At 37.2% G+C, this 26,251-nt stretch overlaps 1 protein-coding gene across 2 annotated transcripts; it reads left to right on the top strand.

Annotated features, from left to right (window-relative positions):
- The first annotated feature begins 1,652 nt into the window (after window positions 1–1,652).
- LOC127975007 (B-cell lymphoma 3 protein homolog) lies at window positions 1,653–25,827 on the top strand. 2 transcript variants are annotated; one of them, XM_052578711.1, is made up of 9 exons: window positions 1,653–2,968; window positions 3,899–4,004; window positions 13,824–13,932; window positions 20,040–20,247; window positions 21,601–21,689; window positions 21,856–21,933; window positions 22,175–22,342; window positions 23,629–23,689; window positions 23,783–25,827. In XM_052578711.1, the coding sequence occupies exons 1-9, from the start codon at window positions 2,419–2,421 to the stop codon at window positions 24,307–24,309; spliced, it is 1,896 nt and encodes a 631-aa protein (XP_052434671.1). In that variant the 5' UTR covers window positions 1,653–2,418; the 3' UTR covers window positions 24,310–25,827. The 2 variants fall into 2 exon arrangements, with proteins under 2 accessions (XP_052434671.1, XP_052434670.1); XM_052578710.1 differs by having other exon boundaries at window positions 1,654–2,968; window positions 3,896–4,004.
- The last annotated feature ends 424 nt before the right edge of the window (window positions 25,828–26,251 follow it).

The raw sequence follows: 26,251 nt of genomic DNA, 5'->3' as shown, positions 1-26,251 counted from the left end.
AAAACATTTTTAGCTGGATTTGTTGTGATTTCTATTAAACAACTGCTCCATTGCTTCTTCCATATGTAATCATATAATATGTATTTGTATAGTGCAAGAGATAGTACTTAAGCTATTTAATTGAGTTGTAGTTATCTAAAACCGTCACAAATGTTCATTTTCTCTCACCAGCAGAGGGCGCTGCTTGACAGCATTTCAGCATCAGTCAGCGACTCTTATGACAGTGACAGAAGAGCCAGACAGCTTCTGAAAAACGTCCAAGATGTCTTAGTTCTTAATGAACGATTTTGCCATCTCTCTGTTGTTACATAATACATGTCTGCCATGTCCATCTTGCATAGCAGAATAAATTATATGGTTCATATTTTACAAATTGACTAGGCCTACTATATGTTTTTTGTTTTTTTTGCATGTTTGTTTGTTTTCTCCTCTGAAGGCAATGTATAAATGGTACATGTAAATACAACATGTTCTGATTAATAATACTTTACAATTAAATTAGAAAACTGACTTTATGAATGTCTATGAGATTGGATTAAGGTACCAAGGACATGAACACTGTGTGCATTTAGGCCTATTGTCTTTTTTTCTCCCTCATGTCCCTCCAGGATTTAACAAGTAGCCTATATTTCAGCTATATTGTCAAATTTATTTTGATTAAGCAGCAGCAAACCTAAAGCTAAATTGAATTGCGTGTTCAATTAATTAAAAAAAGTTAATTTGAGATCCTGGATTGATCTTGTTGATCTTCAGTAGGCCCATGGGAACTAAACTAGCTGTGATTCAGCATTTTGACGTTAGGCCTATTGAATGTCATCAACTGACAAGTTCAGACCCACCACTCCTCTTGGTGTTTTAGGGACTTTAAACACCCAGTTTATTTATTTTTTCCATTTGCTGTTCAATACCCGCTCAACCCCACAATGAAGGAAAGTCCCAAACTGACCCAGGTAACACCAAACCCCTGGTGTGAGTAGGAACTAAGGCTATAGGGTGTAGGTGGAAAGAGAGGGGTTTGACGAAGGTTTTTATGCGCACATAATCTGATACTCTTTTTTTGATTGTACAATGGGATAGATAGATAGATAGATAGATAGATAGATAGATAAATCTCCCAGTAACGTTAGATTTTTTTTGCCCCATTTTATTAATATTATTGGTTATTTCCATCCCAGTCTTTCTAGGAACGCTCTCTTTGGGTTCTATTTTGTAACCAAAAAACTTAACGTTTTCAGAACGTTCTGTGAACCAAAACATGTATCTGGGCTAGGCCATTATAGGCTATTTTTAAGGGATCTGCATGGTCAGAATGGGGGTGCTTTCCAGATAAGATGCTGAGATAGCGTATGAAAGTCAGACATTTGTTGTTATCGGTTTGAGTCATAAATTTGATCTCTAATGTAAAAAGGGCCCTATTTTATCCGTTCAATCAGTCACTAATGATCCACTGACCGATGTGAATGTGGTCAAATACAGGAAGACAGAAGGCTGGGCCTGGCAGGTTTCCCGACAGCAGCTGAGGGAGATCCCCGCCGAGATCCAGCCGCTTCCTACAAGGCACCAGAGTGAACTTTAAAAAAGGCGTAAGGCTGAAAGAAATCAAAACTACACACCTGTTCAACAAAAGCTCGCGACACATTCATCTGCTTTATGATATGAAAACACAAACATTTGTCGACATACATAAGAAAGAGTCAAAAGACTGATTCAAACACGCTAAATATTGAACAACTAAATCGAAACCGATTCCATGTTCCCTTCCAACAACAACCACCCAAAACGAAACTTTGACCTTATACGACGAATAAAGTGATTCTAATTGCCAAGTACAAAGTAACCTACTAATAAATACTTAAGTTTTCGTCCAAACTGCAAAGAGCTTCAGCAGCGGGTTCTGAATCGTGTCTCAAATGTGTGGCTTGTGAACGATTCAGTTATAGCTGAAAGGGGAAACCCCACAGTTCACTTACCCACCTACTTCCTAATTTGAGTGAATGAGAGAGGGAGACTCTGTGAATTTAGTTCAGATATAGAGACAGAACAGCGCAGGGGTTATCATAACTGCAGAGCGTGAAATTAAAAAAAAAAGATAATAATAGTTATGCACATGACACATTGTCATTGCCCGAAAATGTAATTATTCTAATTGCATGAGTAATTGTGAGGATTTTTTTATTCAGGTCCTTTTTTTTTATTTTTATTTTTTTTACTTATTTTAATAGAAAGCTTTGTGGATATGAGCTTCAGTGCTTCAGTGAGCCGTGCTTAAACATCTTGAGCAAAGCATATGTAAGTATGTTGTTTATTCTAAGCAAACTGAGGTGATAGTCATCTTGGGACCGAGTAGAGATTCAGATTTACATAATGATGATGGTAAAAGGATTCGTCTAGAACCCATACTTCGCCTACCTGAGGAAAATGACCATGAGTGGCAGTAATCACACTGTGCGATCTGTGCCACTGGATCTTACCAACAAAACCCGAGAGCGTGGGAGCTGCGCGCAGACGGGAGACCGAGGTCGTCCTAGACCTGCTCCTGAAAGACAGGTGCAAGACAAGTGCAGCAATGGACACGGAATTCATCCATCTGAACCACAGGACTGTTGTGATGGATCAGTTTCGCAGACTACTCAAACAGACGCTGTGGGTGACAGGGGAAATAGGACGCATGAGGGTCCCAAACAAACCCGACCCATAACCCCTAACCCGAAGTGCAACAATCAGACGAACGCTGCAGGAAAACCGTCAGATCCCTCATTTTCCAAACTTCCGCCAAGGAAACGTCCTTTCCCACTGGATGTGGATCATCACCACAGTGGTCCAATAAAAGATCCACCTAGCGTGGCTCCAAAAGTGGTGAAGAAAACTGAGGCTCAAATAGACACAGAGCCACAGCGGATATTTAGTACACTTGAAGATAATCAAAGAGTTAATGACTCCCAGTTCGCGCCACACTCAACACCACATCGTAAGTTACAATTTTTCTTATTTTTTAATGATCACTCACTATAGATTTTAAATGCAAACTTGGATGTCCTTTGCGCAATTTAGTTTGTTATGTCATTGTGAAAGTACGTGTGTCCGTTTGCGTAGAGCGCGTGCGTCTACCATATGATTGCGCAGTCATGGTCAGTCCAGTCAGAGCAACAGTCAACGCGAAACCATTAAGCTGATTAGCAGGATGTCTGGTTCAGCAGCGTGCAAAACGTGTCAGTAGGTTACCACGTAGGTGAAACCGGGGAGTGTTGTAATACATAAGGTTCCACGGGGTTTTTTATAAATATTTTTATTGTATTGTTTTTTTTTTTTTTACTATACAACCAAAACCTCATATTTGAAATCTATCAATCTCCAAAGTCAAGTAACCTACAAGATCACACCGTTTGAAAAAACAGACACTGTAAACTGCATGAATTTATGTCAGTAGCTACCTTTCCCACACCATCCCAATGTTGGTAGTCATGATATTTCTAAGACTAAAAGTTTCTTTGGATGTTCTATATCAAATTAAACAAGTTTTTGTGGAATGTCTACATTGACATTAGTAGATTCCCCACTGCTACCTGCACCGAATTCCTGCTTTTTATGATAATGTGCTATGCAGAACTTTAATTTGAACTTTTCTTATCTTTTCATAAAGATAATCTCAACCTAATGTATGCAGACTGCAACTATCCAAAGTTGAGCCCAAGCATATTAGCAAACATATCCTGTCATAGCTTCTATGTCTTCCAGTTGGTAAGATGTAAGGAAGTGGCAATGCAAGAAACTACTTTCTATATAAGGACAAAGGTCCATTTTTTGAAGTGAGGCCGATGAAATTTTTTGAGTACACAGCTGTTGGTTTGATTTAGTTTGTGAAGACTAATATTTCTTTTTTCTTTTGGGGTCATAGCAGGCAATCCATATTTCCAGTGGCCTCGGCAGCCTCCTCAACTGGAGAACACAGATCTGCTGCTGGCAGATATTGCTGAGGCAACACGTCAAGATGAAGACGGTGACACGTGAGTCTATTACCATTTTAAAAAGTCTCAAAGTCTTTTCATGGGATGCTGTAGTTCCAGAATTGATTTATGGTGAAACATCCCACAGAACTGTGTATCATGCATTTCAACAGGTGAAGAAGTAGATATATTTATATATATACACACCATATATTTAAATGATCCGATTCATTGTTAAACTGCACTTTGGTTTATTATTAGTTACTGTATAGACACATTAGGAGTATTAATAAGGTGGAGGACGTGTACTTTTCTGTTTACTTTTTGGAAATTCCAGATTATCCTTGATATGTCACTCTGACTCTTGCTTAGTCATCCAGAACAAAACAAAACAAAACAAAAATATTCTGAAGTCATAGGTACAGTGGGCTTAAAAATATGTAGACTTGCCTTCTGTTTATTGTATTCCTGGCTGAGTCACAAGAATCAAATACAGAGTCACTGTGGCCCCTGTTACCCAGTATATTTCAAATTCTTCTTCAAAAATACAACCAAAATCACTATATTTGATGATCCAGACCCAAGAAAGAGATTCTCTGTGCTTTGTGAGAGCGAGAAAGGGAGATTGATTCTGGAGGAGGGTATGTCTTGTGGGTATGAGTAAGAGTAACTGAGAGAAACTGGTTTTCACTATTTCATGTCCTCCTGTTTCAGGGGTAGGTTTTATGAGTGTAGCTGGTACTGGGGACGCCAGAGATGAACATTCTGGCTCCCTTAGGCTTTGGTGCTGACATAAACACATGTACTGTGTTACTGTAATATCTGAACCCATACTCAGTGTGAAAATATCATTTCTCATGTGAGTGAAACTTATCCAAAAATGACACCTGGTGTCACGCAATATTGATATCAAGGTTTAGTCAGCAGTAGTTAAAAACATCGCTGTACGCGTATAATGCTTAGTAAGCAAATGAAGCCAATTCCAATTTTGAGAAATAAAATATGTGGAGCACTTTTTTTCAATTCATATTCTTACTAACCAGATATTTATTTGACTCATCCCATATAGATTCATAAAGGGATAGTCCATCCAAAAATAAAAGCTGTGTGATCATTTACTCACCCTCATGTAAATCCAAACCTGCAAAAATTCTCTAGAAAAAAGGTCTGTTGTATGTTGGCAATAATTTAGTGATGAAGCACAGCTTACACGGAAATCACTTTCAAACAAAGCAGGTTTTTGTTGGTCAGTCCGGCAAATCCGAACTTGAACACATTGCGAAATCTGCATGGGGAAATCTTTCAGCCCCAAATGAAATTCCAGATTGCATTGAAATGACTGAATTCACCCATAAAAATTTGCTTAACAAATAGGAAAAGTGTGACTTTTGTTTATCTTCATATCACAATTTCATCGAGAGTCTATGTAATCAACTTTTTAAATCTCCAAAAAAAGCAAGCAGTTTAATGTAAGTCTCTGAAGAGGCACAGAATAGCTTTATACGATGAACAAATTTAAAAAGGGCTTTTATTCACATATAAACAAAGATCAACGCACACACATCGAGCACATCAAATATGGTAAGCAGGCACTTTAATGTTCTTCCTTGAGGTTTGTTTTCAATATCACGTATGTAGAGTATTTATTACTTTCACAGGATGGACTAATAAAAGATGAGAGAAAATTAAAAATTTTGTTATTTGTGTTCCAAAAAGTCTTAAAGGTTTAATTCATTCTCAGGCTTGAATATGGGCATAAATGCACCAAAAAAGTATCATAAAAGTGGCTCATATGATTCATTAGATAAGAAGCCATATGATGAGGAATGGACAACTGATAATATTATTGATCTATTAATGAGAGTTCATTAAAGGAGCAGCAATTCCTGAATGAATCATTCTTTTTAGTCAGATCTCCTGATTGAGACACTTCGCCTAGTTCACGGACGGAATCAGTTGATTGAATGATTCAGTTAACAGATACAACTGTTTCTGTTCTCAAAGAGCAAATCACTGGCTTGCTCCACTGGAGGAAGTATATCAGTAAATAATTTCAGTTTGTTTGCATCATAAAGATCAAAAGATACAGCATTCCTGTAGTTCAAATGGTATAGCATGAAGCTAGCAACTGCAGGGTCGCGGGTTTGAATCCCAGGGAATGTGCGGTAATATGTAATACAACAAATGTCATAAGGACCACTTTTATGGTGCTTTTGCTTGTCATTGTAATTGCTTGGAAAAAAGCAATCAGTACAATTCTTCAGAATTTCTTCTTCTGTTCCACAAAAGAAAGAAATTCTTGCGTACGTTTAAAATAGCATGCAAACAATGAGGTGTTATGGTGAAGTGCTTTCTTAATACGATGTTAAGTTCTGTTGGTATTTTGTTGGCTTTTTTTGGTTAGATTTTATAACCACATTCTTAACCAAGTTTCTTCCCTGAACTGATAAGCTGTTGACAGTTGTTAGCACAGTTGTTTTGGTTTCCAGTAGATCCCTATTTCCTGGTTTCTGTCTATTGTTTACATGTGCATCTGTCAATCATGCTAGTCCATCAACTGCATTTAAACAAACAGAAAAACAATATACTCTATCTTTATTTCTCACACACTGCCTCCCCCCCCCCCCAGTCTGTGCTCTCTTACGTCAATGGGTGTCTTGTGCTCTCACCTTGTTTTCTTCTCAGCACTTCATAGACCCTCATTTTCGGGAAAGCCTGATGCGAGTGTGAGTCTGTTGTGTGACTGCGGTTTTTTCAGGTGTCTTTCTCTCTCTCTCTCTCTCTTTCATCTCTTTTCACTGCTTTGTGTGTTTAAAATGAATGAGCTCAAAAACCCAAACATCCGCTCTTCACTTCCTCCTTTACCGCTTTTTCTCTGTTGCTTATCGGTCTCTCTCTCCCCCTTTCGCTCTGTACTGTAAGCTCCTATGCTTGTGCCATTTCTGCTCTTCATACCTACTTTTTCTTCCTTCCTTCTCTTTCATAGTTTGCATACTTATATGAAGCATCAAAAGGTTTCATGTCATGTCATGTTTTAAAAGTATCGTTCACCTGAAAATAAAAATTCAGTCATCATTTACTCACCCTCATATTTTTACAAACGCGTATGACTTTTCTTGACTCCGTAGAACACAAAGGAAGAAATTTTGAAAAATGTCTCTGTGCTTTTTAGTTTTGGACCCCAATGACCTTCATTATATTGACGAAAGCAGTTCTTTAAACGTCTTTAGTGTTTTGTACAAGAAAAGTTACACAGGCTTGGAACGATTCATATTAGTGTTGCTCAAACAGTAGTGCATGATGTTAGCAATGCCATATATGGCAAAGTCATGGATTTGTTTCTCTGGGAATGTATTCAATGCATTGTAAGTCACTTTGTATAAAAGTGTCTACCAAATTTGGTAATGAAAAAAAAATTGAGGTTCTATGTGATGGCTGTGTCATGGCTATGAAGAGAAACATAGAGCATTGACACATGGTTACCTACAAACACCTTGCTTGTCAGGATTTTATAGTCTCTTCTGTTCCTGTTAGAGTTAGAGGGGTTGCATGTCAGGTGTTTGGCTCAGGTAGGATGTTTATGTCTCATCTCAGCCTCTGAGTTTGTTTGCTGCAGCAGAAGCAGGACTTTGTGCTGCAGGGGATGTTAGAGGTTTGTGTTTCTGGGCTGTACAGGATGCCACAGATGCGCCAGTGCCCCGCCATGAGCCCTTCTTCTCCTTCTGATGATGTTCAGGTTCCTACGTCAGTCTCAGCCCGAGCCTTATCTGGGGCTGCGGTCTAACTAACTCTCAGTCACTTCCAGGAACCCAGAGAGTTTCATATATCAAAAAGAAAGAGAGAGAGAGAAACTAAATTCTGACCTGCAATATGGTAAGTGACAGCAAAGCCAGTGATCATCACATACAGACATGTGATTAGAATATATGATAAACAACCAGTTAGTTCACATTATTTATTTTACATTTAATTCTACATTTTCTTTTGGTGTGCTTATAGTGGGTCTGTTTATCCAAAGGTTGGCTTTTCTTTGTCAGCCACAAAGTGATATAAAATATAAACATTAAAGTATGAACAAATTGATATATATATATATATGTATATACACATATACAGGTCCATCAAAAAAAAAAATTGCATATTGTGATAAAAGTTCATTATTTTCCATAATGTAATGATAAAAATTAAACTTTCATATATTTTAGATTCATTGCACACCAACTGAAATATTTCAGGTCTTTTATTGTTTTAATACTGATGATTTTGGCATACAGCTCATGAAAACCCAAAATGCCTGTCTCAAAAAATTAGCATATTAACCCCAACCAATAAAAGAAAAGTGTTTTTAATACAAAAAAAGTAAACCTTCAAATAATTATGTTCAGTTATGCACACAATACTTGGCCGGGAATCTTTCTGCAGAAATGACTGCTTCAATGCGGCGTGGCATGGAAGCAATCAGCCTGTGGCACTGCTGAGGTGTTATGGAGGCCCAAGATGCTTCGATAGCGGCCTTAAGCTCATCCAGAGTGTTAGGTCTTACGTCTCTCAACTTTCTCTTCACAATATCCCACAGATTCTCTATGGGGTTCAGGTCAGGAGAGTTGGCAGGCCAATTGAGCACAGTAATACCATGGTCAGTAAACCATTTAGGAGGGGTTTTGGCACTGTGAGCAGGTGCCAGGTCGTGCTGAAAAACGAAATCTTCATCTCCATAAAGCTTTTCAGCAGATGGAAGCATGAAGTGCTCCAAAATCTCCTGATAGCTAGCTGTATTGACCCTGCCCTTGATAAAACACAGTGGACCAACACCAGCAGCTGACATGGCACCCCAGACCGTCACTGACTGTGGGTACTTGACACGGGACTTCAGGCATTTTGGCATTTCCTTCTCCCCAGTCTTCCTCCAGGCTCTGGCACCTTGATTTTCCGAATGACATGCAAAATTTGCTTTCATCCGAAAAAAGTACTTTGGACCACTGAGCTACAGTCCAGTGCTGCTTCTCTGTAGCCCATTTCCTGCACACGCCTGTGCACGGTGGCTCTGGATGTTTCTACTCCAGACTCAGTCCACTGCTTCCGCAGGTCCCCCAAGGTCTGGAATCGGTCCTTCTCCACAATCTTCCTCAGGGTCCGGTCACCTCTTCTCGTTGTGCAGCGTTTTTTGCCACACTTTTTCCTTCCCACAGACTTCCCACTGAGGTGCCTTGATACAGCACTCTGGGAACAGCCTATTCGTTCAGAAATTTCTTTCTGTGTCTTACCCTCTCGCTTGAGGGTGTCAATGATGGCCTTCTGGACAGCAGTCAGGTCGGCAGTCTTACCCATGATTGCAGTTTTGAGTAATGAACCAGGCTGAGAGTTTTTAAAAGCCTCAGGAATCTTTTGCAGGTGTTTAGAGTTAATTAGTTGATTCAGATGATTAGGTTAATAGCTCGTTTAGAGAACCTTTTCCTTTTATGCTAATTTTTTGAGAAAGGAATTTTGGGTTTTCATGAGCTGTATGCCAAAATCATCAGTATTAAAACAATAAAAGACCTGAAATATTTCAGTTGGTGTGCAATGAATCTAAAATATATGAAAGTTTAATTTTTTATCATTACATTATGGAAAATAATGAACTTTTTATCACAATATGCTAATTTTTTGAGAAGGAACTGTGTATGTGTGTGTGTGTATATATATACACATACATACTTTGTTGTGATGTTTAAATAGTTGTGATGCAAGGCAAAATAATTGTTAATGGTTTTGTTTTTGTGTACTTTTTAATCAAACCATTTTCATATGGGAGGGACAATCAAAAATTTAGTTTAATGAATAGTTCACCCAAAAATGAAAATTTGCTGAAAATAAACTTACCCTCATGCAATCAATCAGTTGGTTTCTTCATCTGAGCAGAATTGGAGAAATTTATAAAATTATCACTTGCTCACCAATGGATCTTTTGCAATGAATGAGTGCCATCAGAATGAGAGTCCAAACACATGATAAAAGCATCAAAGTAATCCACACGACTCCAGTCCATCTCATTGTGATGGCACCCATTCACTGCAGATGATTCATGGATGGTAAATACCTAAAGGGTGAATACATTTTTGGGTGGTCTATTCGTTTAAATTTTGTATTGCTGGTTATCTTTTTATTTGTTAAAGGGTAAAATGAAAATTTGTCCATGTTTTACTCAACCCTCAAAGAATCCTAGGTGCATGTGACTTTCTTCTTTCAGACATATCTAGTCGGAGTTATATTAAAATTTGTTCTTGCTCTTCCAAGCCTTTCAATGGGGGAAAGCGGGTGTTTGTTGTCAACAGTTCAGAAGATGTGAAATAAAATGCATGCATCTGTAATAAAACATTCCTCACAAGGCTCTGGGGGGTGAATAAAGGCCCTCTGTAGCGAATCCATGCATTTTTGTTAGATAAATATCCAGATTTCAAACATAATAAACACTTTTTTTCTCACTTCTGCTGACTGTTAGGATGTGGAAGACCTGCAAGCAGATGTCTTAGTTCATCAGTGCTGTGTGGTTAGTGACGAGTGCAGAGAGAGAACAAAACAAAATGCAGGTCACGAATTAGGAGCACAAAACGAGGATTTGTAAAGAAAAATGACAGAGAATTTTGATATAAGCCAAGAAGAGACTGGTTTTCCTTTATTAAATTAATGAAACTTTGTTTCCTTTGCTTCTACATTTACCACAAATTTGTCTTCTGTCTTCCGCCTGCATGTCTTCCAGTTCCCAACAGTCAGCGGATGTGAGAAAAAAAGTGTTTATTACGTTTGAAATTATTTTACAAAAAAATTATCAAATCCTGGATCAACATTATTGTCCAAACATTTTGAAAATGTTGAAAATCCTAAAATCAGAAGGAAATGATTCTACAAGAGGGTAGAAACACCTTACCCAGATTGTAAACCTAAAAGATATTTCCTGAAAAGTTATATCTCAATTCTGATTGGTTGATTGGAATGTTGATCCAGAAACATGTTGTATTTGGTGAAATCACATTCACGGTTTTATTACAAATGCGCATACTTTATTTCACGTCTTCTGAACTATTGACAACAAACACACGTTTACCCTATTGAAAGGCTTGGAAGAGCAAGGAAAATAATTGGATTGGCCTGAAAGAGGAAAGTCACATACACCAAGGATGCTTCGAGGGTGACTAAAACATGGATGAATTTTCATTTTTGGGTTAACCAGCCCTTTAAGTTCAATAAAGTTCAAAGTTAAGCAATAATTGATAGATCATCTGGATCACTGCAAACTCCCTTTTAAAGTCATCATGAAATCAAAACCATTCTTATATGGGTGCTTCTGGCAGTATAGCAGTGTTTATTATAAAATATATTTTTTAATAATGTTATCCTCATAAGCTTTAATCAATTAACCCCCCCACCCCCAAACAACCTGTCAGTAACTTGAAATGGTAGTAATTAAGTAAACATCAATGATCCAATCAACTTCTGATGGGTTAAATTATATGATAAATGATATTCTCCTACTTTTTGTCTAATTTGAGAGCTTTTTTTATCAAATTCAAAGGGATAGTTAACCCCAAAGTGAAAATTCTGTCAGTAATTAATTGTTCCAAAACCATAAAACCTTTTCAGAACACAAATTAAGATATTTTTGATGAAATCCGAGAGCTTTCTGACCCTCCATAGACAACAGTTTATGGCCCAGAAAGGTATAATAAGAACATTGTGAAAATAGTCCATGTGAAATAAGTGGTTCAACTGTCATGTTATGAATGTACGAGAATACTTTGTGTGCGAAGAAAACAAAAATAATGACTTTATTCAATGATCTCAACTGAAAAAAAGAAACAATTGTTATTTCTAACTTTTATTTAACTGCTGACCCTAAAGTCCCCTGCACACATACAGCACATTTCTGAAATTGGCAGAGATTTGTTATTTAGTTTGGAGCTCTGCTTTAAGTTTTTTTTTTTTTTTTTTTTTTTTTTTTTACAATTAAAGTCTTAAAATACAAATAAATATATAAAATCAAGAAATCATATATAAAATATATGTCCCTGCAAATATTACAGCACTTACTGAAACTGCGATAGGCATAAATTTGTTAATTGTGTGCAGCTCTGAGGTTTTTTTTGTTTTGTTTTTCTCCCACAAAGAGAAAATGTTCTATGTCTTTAATGTGGCCTTTACACTGTAATGCAGGCCAATCTCACATGCTCGGTGTAAAAATTCAGTCCTCAAAGCTGATAAAGACACAGCAACTTCTTTTCAGAAGGGCTGAACCCATGGCCCTGATGGCAGAACTGAAAAAAGGCATGAGATTTCCTTAAGTACAGTGACGCTGAGCTCACTTACAGGAAAGGAGACAAATAGGGAAAGAATTACGCTACTAATAAACTCTTCTGCTTTCTTATCAAAACCAAGGAACAGAGAAACTGTGATTTGGCAGTTCACTGAGGCAGGTCATAGCCTGAGTCAGGCCAGCATGCATTCATTTTGACTAAATGGCTCTTCTCTTCCTCTTTTGGTTTAATGCTTTATAAAGGAATGTGATTTTCTGGTGACCATTGTTCCAGACAGGAAGTTGTATTTCAGGAAGTCAGGTGGCATGGTGTGTTTTTTTCACGTCAGGTTCTTATATTTTATCACCTGTTTCTATACATGTTTTAGATTTGTGGTTATATACATATAGCATGTCATTTCATTCTCTCTGTTTTATTAGCAAAATCTTGCCACGATGGAATAACTCACATGAAGCAATCTCAATGTCCCTTTTTAGGACATTATTTACATTTATTACACTAGGAATATGAATCAGCACCATAATTCAAATCGTTTGCTCTCCCACTGTCTGTGTTCCGGTTAGTTTCATCCCACAATGACACAATATGAGTCAAAAGACAATATAAACAATGAGTCCCTGTTCTTCTCAGTTCCCGTTTTCTCTATCGGCCTTTCATTTTTCCTGCTGTTGCAGTATGACTTCCCATCAGGCCTGTTAACATTCTTGCCACATTCCCAAGAACTGTTTTATGGTGCGTAGTGCAAGATATGTACAATCTACATTAATATCTGCATCGAAAGGAGTCCTTGCTTGATTGTTAGTCCTGCTTAAAAATGTTTTAAAATTATATTACTTTCTATAATATTGACTTCTGCATGTTCACAAATGACCTTGACCTTGTTTCAATATTGTTTTGAATGTTAAACTGATCAATGGCTAGGCAAATATAACATGTTGGACCCTTATAATATGTTGCAAATACATTGTGCTTGTGTTTCAAGTCAGTGCAAGGTTATTCTTTATAATTCTCCCAGAGTTACATGGGAAGTTCTGGTAGAGGATTCTGAAAAGCATAGAAAGCCCCTAATGCAACTGTAAATATAATGATAATTAGTATTCAAAACAGAAAGAACGGTGCCGTTGTCCCTGAGGGCAGGAAGTGACTTCAAACCAAAGTAGCTGTTACTGGAAGCAGATTTAGAAAAAAAAACACCATCATTTAAAACATTTCATGAAGAGTCCCGCTCTCTTTCTCACACAATGTTTTCTTCCTGTTCCCAAACTTTGACTTCTACGCTCTCACCTCAGAGAGGCTTTCTGTGAAATGATAGGGAGATAAGCATTTCCCTGTACTCACCGGTCGTGGTTGCATTTAGAGCCACTGTGTAAAAGATGAGTCACACACATGATTGTCAGGTGAAGGGTTATTCGTTCGACCCTTTGAACTTTGCAAGCCATTAAAAAGCAGATCAACCCTGTATTATTTAATCCCTTTAATGTTGCTAGTTTTGTTTGTGTGGTTTAATGTTAATGCATTTACACCAGTGTGCACGCTGTTGTTTTTAGGTGAATAATGCATTGGTTTATTTGTCTGTTTGCATTTGCAGGCCTCTTCACATTGCTGTGGTCAAAGGGAACTGCCAATTGGTCAAGTGGCTTATTGAACTATATCGACGGGCACACAAAGACCTGGACATTTTCAATAACCTAAGACAGGTATACAAACACACACACACAAACAAGAAAACCCTGTTAAGTATCATGAAATAGCAATAAACAATACTTCAGCAGCATTTATTCATCTAGATCAGATGATCTCCAACAGGTAGCTGGGACCCACTAGGGGGCCTCAGCAAACATGCAAAGGGGCCGCAGTATCATTTAAATAAGTCAAATGAATATATTATTAGTAGTATTATTACAATTAATACTAATAATTTAAATAATTGAAAAGTATATATGGATATATATTTATCCAAAATGGTCTATTTGCTTATCCATTAATCACACACACACACACACACACACACACACACACACACACACACACACACACACACACACACACACACACACACACACACACACACACACACACATATATATATATATATATATATATATATATATATATGTGTGTGTGTGTGTCTGTGTGTGTGTGTATAAAATGCTGAACAAAATTATAAATGCAACACTTTTGTTTTTGCCCCTATTTTTCATGAGCTGAACTCAAATATCTAAGACTTTTTCTATGTACACAAAAGGCTTATTTCTCTCAAATATTGTTCACAAATCTGTCTAAACCTGTGTTAGTGAGCACTTCTCCTTTGCCAAGATAATCCATCCACCTCACAAGTGTGGCATTTCAAGACAGCATGATTATAACACGGGTGCAATAAAACTCTAAAATGTGCACTTTTACTGTATTGGGGGGTCCTGGGGGGTCTGAAAATCAGTCAGTATCTGGTGTAACCACCATTTGCCTCGTGCAGTGCAGCACATCTCCTTCGCATAGAGTTGATAAGGTTGTTTATTGTGGCCTGTGGAAAGTTGGTCTACTCCTCTTCAATGGCTGTTCGCAGTTGCTAGATATTGTCAGGAACTGGAACATGCTGTCGTATACGCCGATCCAGAGCATCCCAAACATGTTCAATGGGTGACATGTCCAGTGAGTATGCTGGTCTCAGATAATCTTGGAGGTGAAGATGCTGGATGTGGAGGTCCTGGGTACTGTGGTTACACATGGTCTGTGGTTGTGAGGCCGGTTGGATGTACTGCCAAATTATCTGAAACGTATCTGGAGATGACTTATGGTGGAGAAATGAGCATTCAATTCATGGGCAACAGCTCTGGTGGACATTCCTGCAGTCAGCATGCCAGTTGCACGCTCCCTCAAAACATGTGACATCTATGGCATTGTGCTGTGTGATAAAACTGCACATTTTAGAGTGACCTTTTATAGTAGCCAGACTAAGGCACACCTGTGCAATAATCATGGTGTCTAATCGGCATCTTGCTATGCCACACCTGTGAGGTGGATGGATTATCTCGCCAAAGGAGAAGTGCTCACTAACATATTTGAGAGAAATAGGCCTTTTGTGCACATAGAAAAAGTCTTAGATCTTTGAGTTCAGCTCATGAAAAATAGGGGGTTCATTTTATAATTTATATACTGTATGATCTAAATTAAATGCATACTAATTTCTACATAGACTAATACATTTTTTTTATGTTTTTTAAAAAAGTTTTAGAAGTTAAGATCAGTTGATGTATAGTGAACAAACATGAATTGATAACAATAGTACGGTATATAAAACAAATAGTAAAATAATATACCAAAAAAAGGAATTATTTGAAAAATATTAAATTAACTAAATGTTAAAATTAATCATTGTTGTTAGTTCATTAACTAAAGCTGAGGAATCAAACCATTTTGTTTAGCGTTATCTCTTTAAGTTCGACATCAAATAGCTTTGAAATTTGTTCTGATCTGCATTGGTCTTTAGAATGAATGTTGGCGATTGTTGGATTAGGGGATTTAATGCATCAAGAACACCAGGCTAGTTAAGCATGAATTCTTGTCCCTGTGGGGCATATGTTGGTCAACTGTAATTTCCACAAATGTGTTCTAAAATTTCACATCATACCTTTAGCTAAGGTTTGAGCAGAAGAGGAAATTACTCCAAGGTCACTGTTGTTCTCAGGCTATGCCTCTGAAGTTCTCGTGGTTATTTGAGCAAGTACTGGCCTGCCCACTTGTGTGCTCACCACATGACCACCACAACAAATGCAACCTGTGTCCTCCGCCTCATCTTTCTCTCATGTGTCAGCAACAAAAAGTGAGCGTGCAGACCTATTGGACTGTTCCCAGGCTTTTACATCCTGTTCTTCTCCTTTTCTGGTTGTGTTAAGCCGTACTTCCACCGACCGCATTATCAATTACCGCCATTGCATGTCTAGTCAGACCTCAAAAATCACCTCAAATTCATGTTTAGGTTTCACTTGACGTACAGACGCACTCTTTCACACACACAAACACGAACGCTTGTACATTCACAGGCAGCCAGCAGTTACCGAAAGCTGCGCGCATGTCTTAGCCACGGTCTGAAACTTGTTTCTGTCAGATTGTTGAGGTTAACTTTTGTGTTATATCCTGTGTTCAATTCTTATTTCCCCAGAAATGTAAACTGTGCATTAGCATGCCTTTGAAGCTTAGATGGAGTTTTGAGTAGCTTCTGTTGCGGCATTGCTTGAAAATTACTGTTTTGGTGTTTCCAAAGCCAACACTACATACAGTAAATACAGTGAATGATGCAATATTATAACGGCATGTAGACGTACAGCTGACTGGTACGGTACCAAGGAAAGTGTTACTACAGCTATCATTATTACTACTGCTAGAAATTGTATATACGCTAGAATGGCTTGTATCACAATGTCTCCATTTTTCCACTCCTTTCTTTTGTAAAACATGATTGTCCTCCCACGTCTGTCATGACTGACACTGGCAGTGACATTTGAAATGCATATGAGAAAAAGCATGCAGTGTTTGAGTGTGTGCTCATGGCAAAAGTTTTTTTATGATAGGTGTCGCCTATTATCAGTCAAGTAAGACCACAGCTGATGAGTTGTTTGCATGGCTATAAGTAAACTCAGTTTACAGAAGTGTATGTTTTTATACTAGTATGAGTGTATGTGCAAACACAGTTCAAGTGGCTGCTGCATGCGTCTCAACTTAAGTATCCTCATTCCGAGAAGTCACATGACCCCCCCTCACACCCTGGGTTGTTTCTCAACATACCTTGTGTTGAGGTTTGCAGGGTATTAAAAGGGACTTTCCCTTGTGTGCTCTCTCTCTCTCTCTCTCTCACTCACTCACTCACTCACTCACTCTTCTGCAGCCTTGTAACATGCTTATCTTTTTTATCCTGAATTATAAAAAATGCTTTTACTACAGGTTAGAGGCCCATAGATCTTCCCAGAAAGACTATACAATGGCTATATTATATTATATTAGCTATATTATCATTCATTTTAAGTGAACTTGAAATCCAAATTGTGCCTATTTACTTCCTTAATGCATGTTCCTGGTTTTTTTGTGATTTGCTGGTGCACGTTACACTAAAGAAAAAAAGCAATTTGTAATTTTTAATTAATAAACATACATAAAAATGCTCTTATCAGCTTGCTTATGTCACTTAATGTTAATTTTAATCAATAGCCAAATAGCTATCTTGTTAGAGAAAAACAACTAAAACCAGCATTGCCTGGTCAGAATGGTTCATTGGCCAGTTTTAGAGGGGTTTTGTGCATTTGTCAGATGGTCAAGCTACAGGAACTATATGGTTGACCAGCCTTAAACCAGTTAAAGACCAGCTGGGCAAGTCTAGGAGAACAAGACCGGAAAGCCATTTTCGGCTGGCTTAAGCTGGATCTTTCAGTTACTTAGCATTATTTTATTAAACTCGTATTTTAGATCAGGCTATTAGTTAATGTAAACCCATAACTAAATTGTCAAGCAACTAAAACCAGCCTAAACTGATTGTCTGGTTTTGGAGGGATTTTGGTTATTTAAATGGTCAAACTGGTGAACCAGATGGCTGATAAACCTAAAACTAGCATCTTCAGGCCATGCTTAGACCAGCAAACCATTGTATGCTGGTTTAAACTGGATTCAGCAAAACTTATTTAGATCTGGTTTCATTCTGGCAAGACCCACTGATCTAAGCAATTCTACATAGTACAAATTACACTTTATTTTGCATGAAATGTTCTTTTTAAATCTTCTTCACAAACGTTGTGTGACATAAGTATAAGATTCATTTATAAAATCAACAACTCAATCGTGTTTTCGTTGCATGCATTGAGTGCACTTTATTTGTACTGTCTTTTCTCATCCGTGAGTTTTGTTTCAGCCCAGTCATCTGTGCCAAATCATGCAGGCTTTAGTTTCAGTTCACTACAGTGTGTTTTTGGCTCATGCATCTGTGTCATGAGTCTTCCCCTCAATTGCTTTCCTTATTCATCCAACATTCCCCTCTTTATTCATTCTTTTTTTTTCTGTTTACACACAGGAATGTGAATCTAAGGACACACTGCAGGGGAGAGGAAAGGGATTTTCCCTCTCTGATCCATCTCTTCCCTTCATCGCTCCCTTTGCTCAATCATTTCCGGCTCCTCCTTTCCCTTTTTGTGTTTCTCTACTCCCTCCTTTTCTCCCCTTATGCCCTTCCAAGCACATACAGTTTCTCTTTAAACTTTAATTGATTGCTTATTGCTCAGTTATTGCAGGTTCACTGGAATTGTAAAATGAGAAAGGCACTATTACGCTAGAATTTCTCATTTCTCATTGTAATGTGATTTACCTTCTTATACAATTTCCTGTTTCAGGGCTTGCCTAAAATGTCGCCGTTCCTAAATTAGATATGTAGGGATTCAGTTGATCTGAGGACAAAGTAAAAACCCATCAAATTTTATGTGTTAACTTTCCTAACAGATACACACACCAGCAATTGTGTGATGCTTTGTGAGTCAGACAGGATTCAGGGAAATAGGAGCGATGTTTTCGTAGGAAGGGAGGGCCAAGGCATTGTGACACCATAGGAATTTCTGTCTTCATTCTCGCTGTACTTTTTTTTTTCTACTGTGCCATACTGGAATATCCTCCCTCTAGTGTCAAACCAACCCCCTCCATGTGTTTGCCTAGAGCCAACTTTACCTGCTAGCACATCTGAGCTGATCATAATCTTCAGCGGGTATCATTAAAAACCACAGACCTCTCTTTATCCTTCAATCATCATCCGTCAACAAAACACATATACGATAGATTACTTGATGTAGTGTGCAGTATTAACTTCCTATATTAGCAAAAACGCTAATACCCAATGTGATTTTAGTATTCGTCTAGATGCCAGATTGAAAATGTACCATTTGAGATGCTGTGACTAATATAGTACTTTATTTTTACTTCTTTTGCCTGAGGTAAATGAAAGGGCTTTGAAGAAACTAGTAGTGTGTGTTGTCATCTTGACTCACTTCTTGTCGGTTTGGCTTGGTGGTTTATCTCTTTCACTTTATTATTTAACTGCTGTCAACAACACTAGATCTTCCAATCTAAGATTTCACCTCAGATGAAGGAAACAAAAATTAACTCATCCATGACCGTTTTGACCAAGATGAATCAAATATTTCCCTCACAAAGTACATATGCACACTTTGGCTTGTTACAGTTATGTCAGTTAGACATATCTAAATTAAGTGTTACATTTAAATAAATTATATAATAGCTTACATTTTTCGCTGAATTCATCACTCTGCTTTAACCAGTTTATTGTACATATAGCCATAACCACAACAGACGTTGTAATGATAGTCGCAATAGTTTTATGAAAGAAATGTTAAAAGACAGTTATATCCAGTAATGCAAAGTAACTTTTTTGTAAAATGTGTCATTTATGTGATTAATGGACTTCATCATTAAATATGACAAAACAAGGAACATTAACAAGTCTGTTTTTAGCATATCATAGCCTTGTTTATTTCATTATTATCAGATCTATGGAACTGACCTTTAACCTGTTAGACAGGTTCCAGGTTAGCAGCTACAGTTACAGGAATCCACACCAGGATGTGACTCAACCTATTAGCTCAAATACACCTGAACAGCTTATCAGAGATCTGAGTGATAGATTTTTTAGATACACTGCTTAAATATTGACAGTTGTGAGTATGCGGTCTAAATATAATTGGGCCTTGAATATACTGTGGAATTGATTGACTGAATCAGTAAACGGTCTTCATCTTTCTCTCTCTCACTCTCTCAGACACCATTGCACTTGGCTGTAATTACCCGACAGCCTATTTTGGTGAAAGCTCTGGTGTATGCAGGGGCTGACCCTGGAGCTTTGGACCGTAATGGACAGACGGCACTGCACTTGTGCTGCGAGCACAGAGAGGTCGACTGTCTGTCTGTCATACTCGGACACTACCCCCGAAACCCTTCGTCCCATCTGGAGATCAGGAACTATGAGGGTAAGAGCTGAACCTGGATCTACATTAGTGTAATCGATTTTTATGTCAGTTTTAGTAGAATAATTGGTCTCAGAAAAATGTGATTTCATTCATCAGTTAGCTTTCAGATGGATTTGCTGACACTAAACCTGTCTTGACTATGGTCTTGTTTAGTACAGTAATAGGAACAAATACATAGCCGTCAAATTATTGTTCCACTTGTCTGTCATTTTGCAACACTTCTGAAAATGATACATGACTTATGGCAGAACTTTTATGGCAGATTTAGTTTTTTTGTTTTTTTCTGTGTGCTTTGTTCCACTTGGGGGCAGTCGACAGAAAAAGAGCTGCTGGTCATGGATTTTGCTGCATTGATTTTGTGATTATGTTTTGTAATATTTTTGTTCATCAGTAAGGAGGGAAGTATATCGCCATCTAGCTTTATTTGTGTATTCTTACACAACAATTCCCTCTGTAACAGGATAGTTTTTAGAAAACCTCTTCTGTGAAAATGTTTATTAACAATGCTGAACTTAAAATTTTTTTTTTTTTTTAGGTTAGTGTATTTCTAAACAGTCCTTACAGTTAGTATTGGCTTCATTCATGCATAAGAATTGTAACATGAGAGATTTCCTGTTTCTGTCACTATTCAAAAAGTCCCTAGAAAAACAGTGAGGAGGTGTATTAGTGTTTTTGTGTATTTAACTCACTGAAACATGCCCAAACTTGTTTCAGTGGGTCATTCAGAATACATCATGAAGATTTCAAAGGGTTAGTTCACCAAAAAATGAGCCCGTGTTTTACCAAATGCAGCAAGAGTATGAAATAAAACACCGGTCATGAGTTAGAAGCACAAAACAAGGGTTTATAAAGAAAAATGTTGACAGATTTAGATATAAGCCAAGAGGAGACTGGTTTTCCTTTGCTAAAGTACAGAAACTTTGCTTCCTTTGCTCCTGTAAACAAACTCACGAGACTAGAATAACTCAGTCGCCGTGATTTAACCAAGTAAGACATGTTCCTGGATTAACCTCTTTTGATGACCCTGGATAAACATTATTGTCCAAAAATATAGACTTAACCCAATCCCTACTCATAAACCTAACCCTACCCATAAATTAATTTCTAAAATCAGAGGGAAATAATACCTGATTAACAAGGCTGTAGAAGAGCCTAACCCTGATTGTAAGCCTAAAACAGATAATTCCTGAAAATGTATATCTTGATTCTGATTGGTTGATTGGAATGTTGATCCAGAAACATGTTGTACTCGGTGAAATCACGCTCATCAGGATAACTCAGAGGCATACCTCAAGGGTGAGTAAGGCTAATTTTCATTTTTGGGTGAACTAACTCTTTAATGTCTTGTTTAAGGTTTGACACCCCTTCACCTGGCTGTGCAGAAAGGAGACAAAAAGTTGGCAAAAATCTTACTGAAGAACGGATCTGAAATCAATGCTGGGGTTAGTGAGTTCTTAATCATTTCCACTACCTGTTATGTTGTGATGTTATGTCTTACTCATGCATGAGTTATACCTTTCCTTTGAAGTGAGCTGTGTATTATGATCACTAGGGTTTACCGACCACACTATTTGTTTACTGTGTCTCTTTTTTACTTTTTTATCACAGGATAATAAGAGTGGTCGAAGTCCACTGGTTCATGCTGTAGAAAACAACTTTACTGACATGGTTATCTTTCTGATCGAGGTGTGCATGTATATATATTTTGTATGTTTTTTTCTGTTAAGTTTTTTCACACTTCACACGTCAAAACCAATGAGTAATCACTTTTGCACAATATATTCCTTTCTTTTTTATCTTGTACTTCTCTGTTGATGAGGACAAGGATGAACAAATAAGCCTGAAATCTATGACTCAGTTTTTGCCTGTGAGTTATGGGCAGTTACTAATGTTCAAAGTGTCTTTTTCTGTGTGCTGTGTCTTTCAGAGTGGGTGTGATGTGAATGCTCAGTCTTACAGTGGGAACACAGCGTTACACAGCGCCTGTGGCAGAGGTCATATAGAGATTGTCAGAGTCTTGCTGAAAAATGGAGCTGACAGCAGTCTGAAAAACAATCACAATGACACTGCCATCATGGTTGCAAAAAACAAAAAGGTAAGAACTGAAACAACGACATTAATTTATTAATTAGTCTTGCCTAGTGATATATTTATTTACAATATAAAGTGGGGGTTTTTCTGTTCATCATCATTTTGACAGAAATAGAGAAGGCTGTTTTAGTCTTTCATTAGAGTAGTCAATATATTCAGCAGAGTATGTGTAATATGCAGACACTGCCTTCAAGTGGTGATACACAGAATTGTCATAGTTTTATTGCATATTAATTGCCAGTTGGACATGTCACTAAAGATTGATTACAGTTGTATGAAGCCACATGGAGACCCTTTTTTGTAAGAATAAAATTATAATTGCAACTTAAACTTTGCACAGTTATGTTTTAAAGGGATAGATCACCAAAAATGAAAATGCTGTCATTAACTACTCACCTTCATGTCATTTCAAACCTGTAAGACATTAAGAAATTAAGATATTTTTTTTATCAAATCCAAGAGCTTTCTGACCCTGCATAGACAACAATGGAACTGCCACATTCAAGACCCAGAAACACAATAAGAACATCTTTAAAAACATTCAACCGTTAGTTTCTGAAGCTATGAGAATGTTTTTTGTGCTCAAATAAAACAAATATAATGACTTTATTCAACATTATACTCTTCCGCATCCATTCATGAGAGTACCACAGAGCCGGCCTTCTGACGTAGAACCCGGCTTGTTTACAAGCAGAGGAATGCACAGAGATGTGTTGTGGTAACAGTTCAGTTTCTTGTGAAACAATAAACTGAATAAGTCATAATTTTTGTTTTCTTTGAGCACAAAAAGTATTCTTTTAGCTTCATAAAATTTCAGTTTTGACACATGGACTAATTTAATGATGTCCTTGCTCCTTTTCTAGGCTTTGAACATGGTAGTTCCCTTGCTATCTATGCAGGGTCAGGAAGCTCGCATATTTCATCAAAAATATATTGTATCACATCTCTGAAGTTTAACTTCATTTAACATAATTACAAAATTCTATGTGCAATTATACATAAAATGCTTTAACTTTATAAACTTAAGCTTTACATTGTATATTAAATAATAGCTTTATTATTATGGAGTATCTGGGATAAATATAATTTATAGCATCTTCACATCATCAAACATTCAAGCTCTGTTCACCTGTCAGTATGTTATATTATGAAAGCCTTATTTTCTGTGTTAGTCCACTCCAGGCCTCAGCTCGTAAAAGCTCCATTAGCCTTATAATCCATCCATGTGTATCACCATAACTTCTTTATCTCATCTAAACAAGAATATAAAGTATGTGGTCTTGTTTTAAGGTGTCTGATGTGCTGCGTGGGAGAGGCACTCGCAGCTGCATTGTGAAACCTAGCAGTAACGGTAGGCATCCCTCTAAAATTACTAAAGTGAATGTATTTCTAAACGTTTTAACTCGGTTTAAAGTTTTAACTCGGTTTCTGCTCTCCTGTCTAGGCTCTCTGTCCCCTGGCAGCTCCAACAATTCTCCCCGAATGACTCCCACTTTTCAGGGCAGTGCGTCACTTTCTCCTGTGACTCCAGTTTTACCACGAAGTCAATCAGCGGACAGCATTTCAGAACGTCAGTCACCGATGATCAGCAGTGAAAAAACACTGCAAACATTGCCACTGACACATCATAATGTAGCAGTGGACAACAGAGCAGGCTATGGAATGGCACTCCATCATTTCCCATCATTTCTGTTACCGCCTGGGTATGACCCACTGGGTAAGCCCAATCTCTCTCATATCCAGAGTAGGATGCTAATCGCAGATTACCCTTTTTACTATCCCACTGGTATTCAAACACATCCATGTTACTCGGAAGCACAGATCATCTTATTCCCCAGTTTCCCCGTGCCAGTCACATATGGCTCTCCTCCACAGGGTGCCGTTAGCCAATCACGTCCGTCCAGTCGCAGCAGTGACCAATCAGACATGTCTGCTGTGAGTGTAAACAATGATGAAAGATTTGTGAGTTGATATTAGATAGATATTTAAGCAGCTGGTCATCTTAAAGGTACAGATCGCCCAAAAAATGGAACATTCTGTCATTATTTATTCACCCTCATGTTGTTCCAAACCTGTAGGAGTTTTGAATATTTCTGGTTTACAAAAGAAGATATGTTGATGAATTTTGGTAACCAAACAGTCGTTGGTAGACATTGATGTTCACGGCATAGGAAAAATACTATGAAATTCTATGGCTAACAGCAATTGTTTGGTAAGGAAAGTTCTTCAAACTCTCCAGAATTCTTTTGTGTTCAGCAAAAGAAAGACATTCATACAGGTTGAGTGGGTGAATTATCCCTTTAAAGGGATAATGCAAATAAATTTAGCATTTATTCAGCCTCATGTTGTTCCAAACCTATATCAGGTTCTTTCTTCTGAGGAACATATTTTAAGAACGATGGTAACCAGACAGTTTTGGTGATCAATGTAAGATGGAATTTCATGCAGATTAATAAATTATGATTTTGAAGTGGTGTTGTTTGAATACTATTTGTGTTTGGACAACAAACTGACAGATTTTCAGATGTTTGAATCTGATGTTATGAAGTTTCCAAATCAGTAACATGTATATTTGTGTTACCAAGTGTTTTGCTCTATATTTTGAATGATTGGTGATTTTTGTCATGTATTATAAAGGGTTGTGATATTTATACTTCAATAGCAAGACAGCAAAATTATCTTTTTTTTTCCTTTATTCATTTGTGATTTTCTTTTGTTTATCATTGCAATGCCATGTTTTAGGTGTGTTTATTGATATCATATCGTTTTCCCATGTTCAGATTTTCCAGATTTTAGTTATTCAAATTCATATGACACACACACAAAATCTTCGATTGCATTCATGTTTACAAAAAAAAATTAAATTTGTTTCTCACATTTTGAGGCTCTGAAAGGGAGGTTGTTAGGATACACATATGACAACTGATTTCAACCAAGTACAATGCCTATAAGAGGTCATGATAGGTTTATCTACTAATGAATGCACTGACATCGTCAGCTATTGTCAAAAATACCATGTACACAAAATCCCAAAATTGTGACTGTGTGCCATTTGTATTTGAGTGCAAGTCTTTGAATGGCAGTTTAAAATCACTGTCTGATGAAGTTTTTTTTTTTGACAAATTTTGAGTTATGACTGACTTGTTTAGTGGCTTAAAATTGATTATCTTGTAGAAGGCAGATGTGGAAAAAATGTAAACCGTAGGATTAAAACCATCGCCAAAATCTACAGAAACTGTGATTAAACGTATAACCACATAGGATTTTATGTGAATTTTCCAAAATGGTACTTAAAGGTGATTTTGCTGACAGTTATGTGAATGTATGTACTTTGCTTTACATATGAATGTGTAAATAAGTGCATAGTAGTAGTCTAATTGACTATGAATAAAAAAAAATCTTATTTTTATACATACAGTATGTGCGCATTTCATGACTAACATTTGTAAAATACAAGTTAAGACACATTAAAAATGCCTTTGAAACTTTTTCCGTGCCTTCATCATTTTTAACTGCTTTTCAATTGCTTTTTTTATGTATAGATTTGTTTAGCCTACCTTTTGCACATATTTTTCTTATCTTAAAATATATTCCATTATTTTATATTTTACATTTTTTTATTGATCAAAACACAAACCATTTCAATATATCTGTTGTGAAAACTATTTATATCAAAAGTTTTTTTTTTTTTTTTCAAACATGACTAAATATTTCACAACTAAAAAAATGGCCATGTCATTGAAGAGCCTGCTTGGTATGAAATATTAAACTTGTGGTATATGAATAAAATAAACAAGCAATCGAGTATGAATAAAAACAGGCAGAAATTCTAAAAATACATAAATAGAAGTACGGAGGCGGATTTGACAATGGTGCCGCCCACCAAATTCAAACTCTTGTCACCTGATTGGTC

The sequence above is a fragment of the Carassius gibelio genome, chromosome B16, assembly GCF_023724105.1.
Source record: "Carassius gibelio isolate Cgi1373 ecotype wild population from Czech Republic chromosome B16, carGib1.2-hapl.c, whole genome shotgun sequence".
NCBI lineage: Eukaryota > Metazoa > Chordata > Actinopteri > Cypriniformes > Cyprinidae > Carassius > Carassius gibelio.
This window is presented reverse-complemented; position numbering and strand designations above follow the sequence as displayed.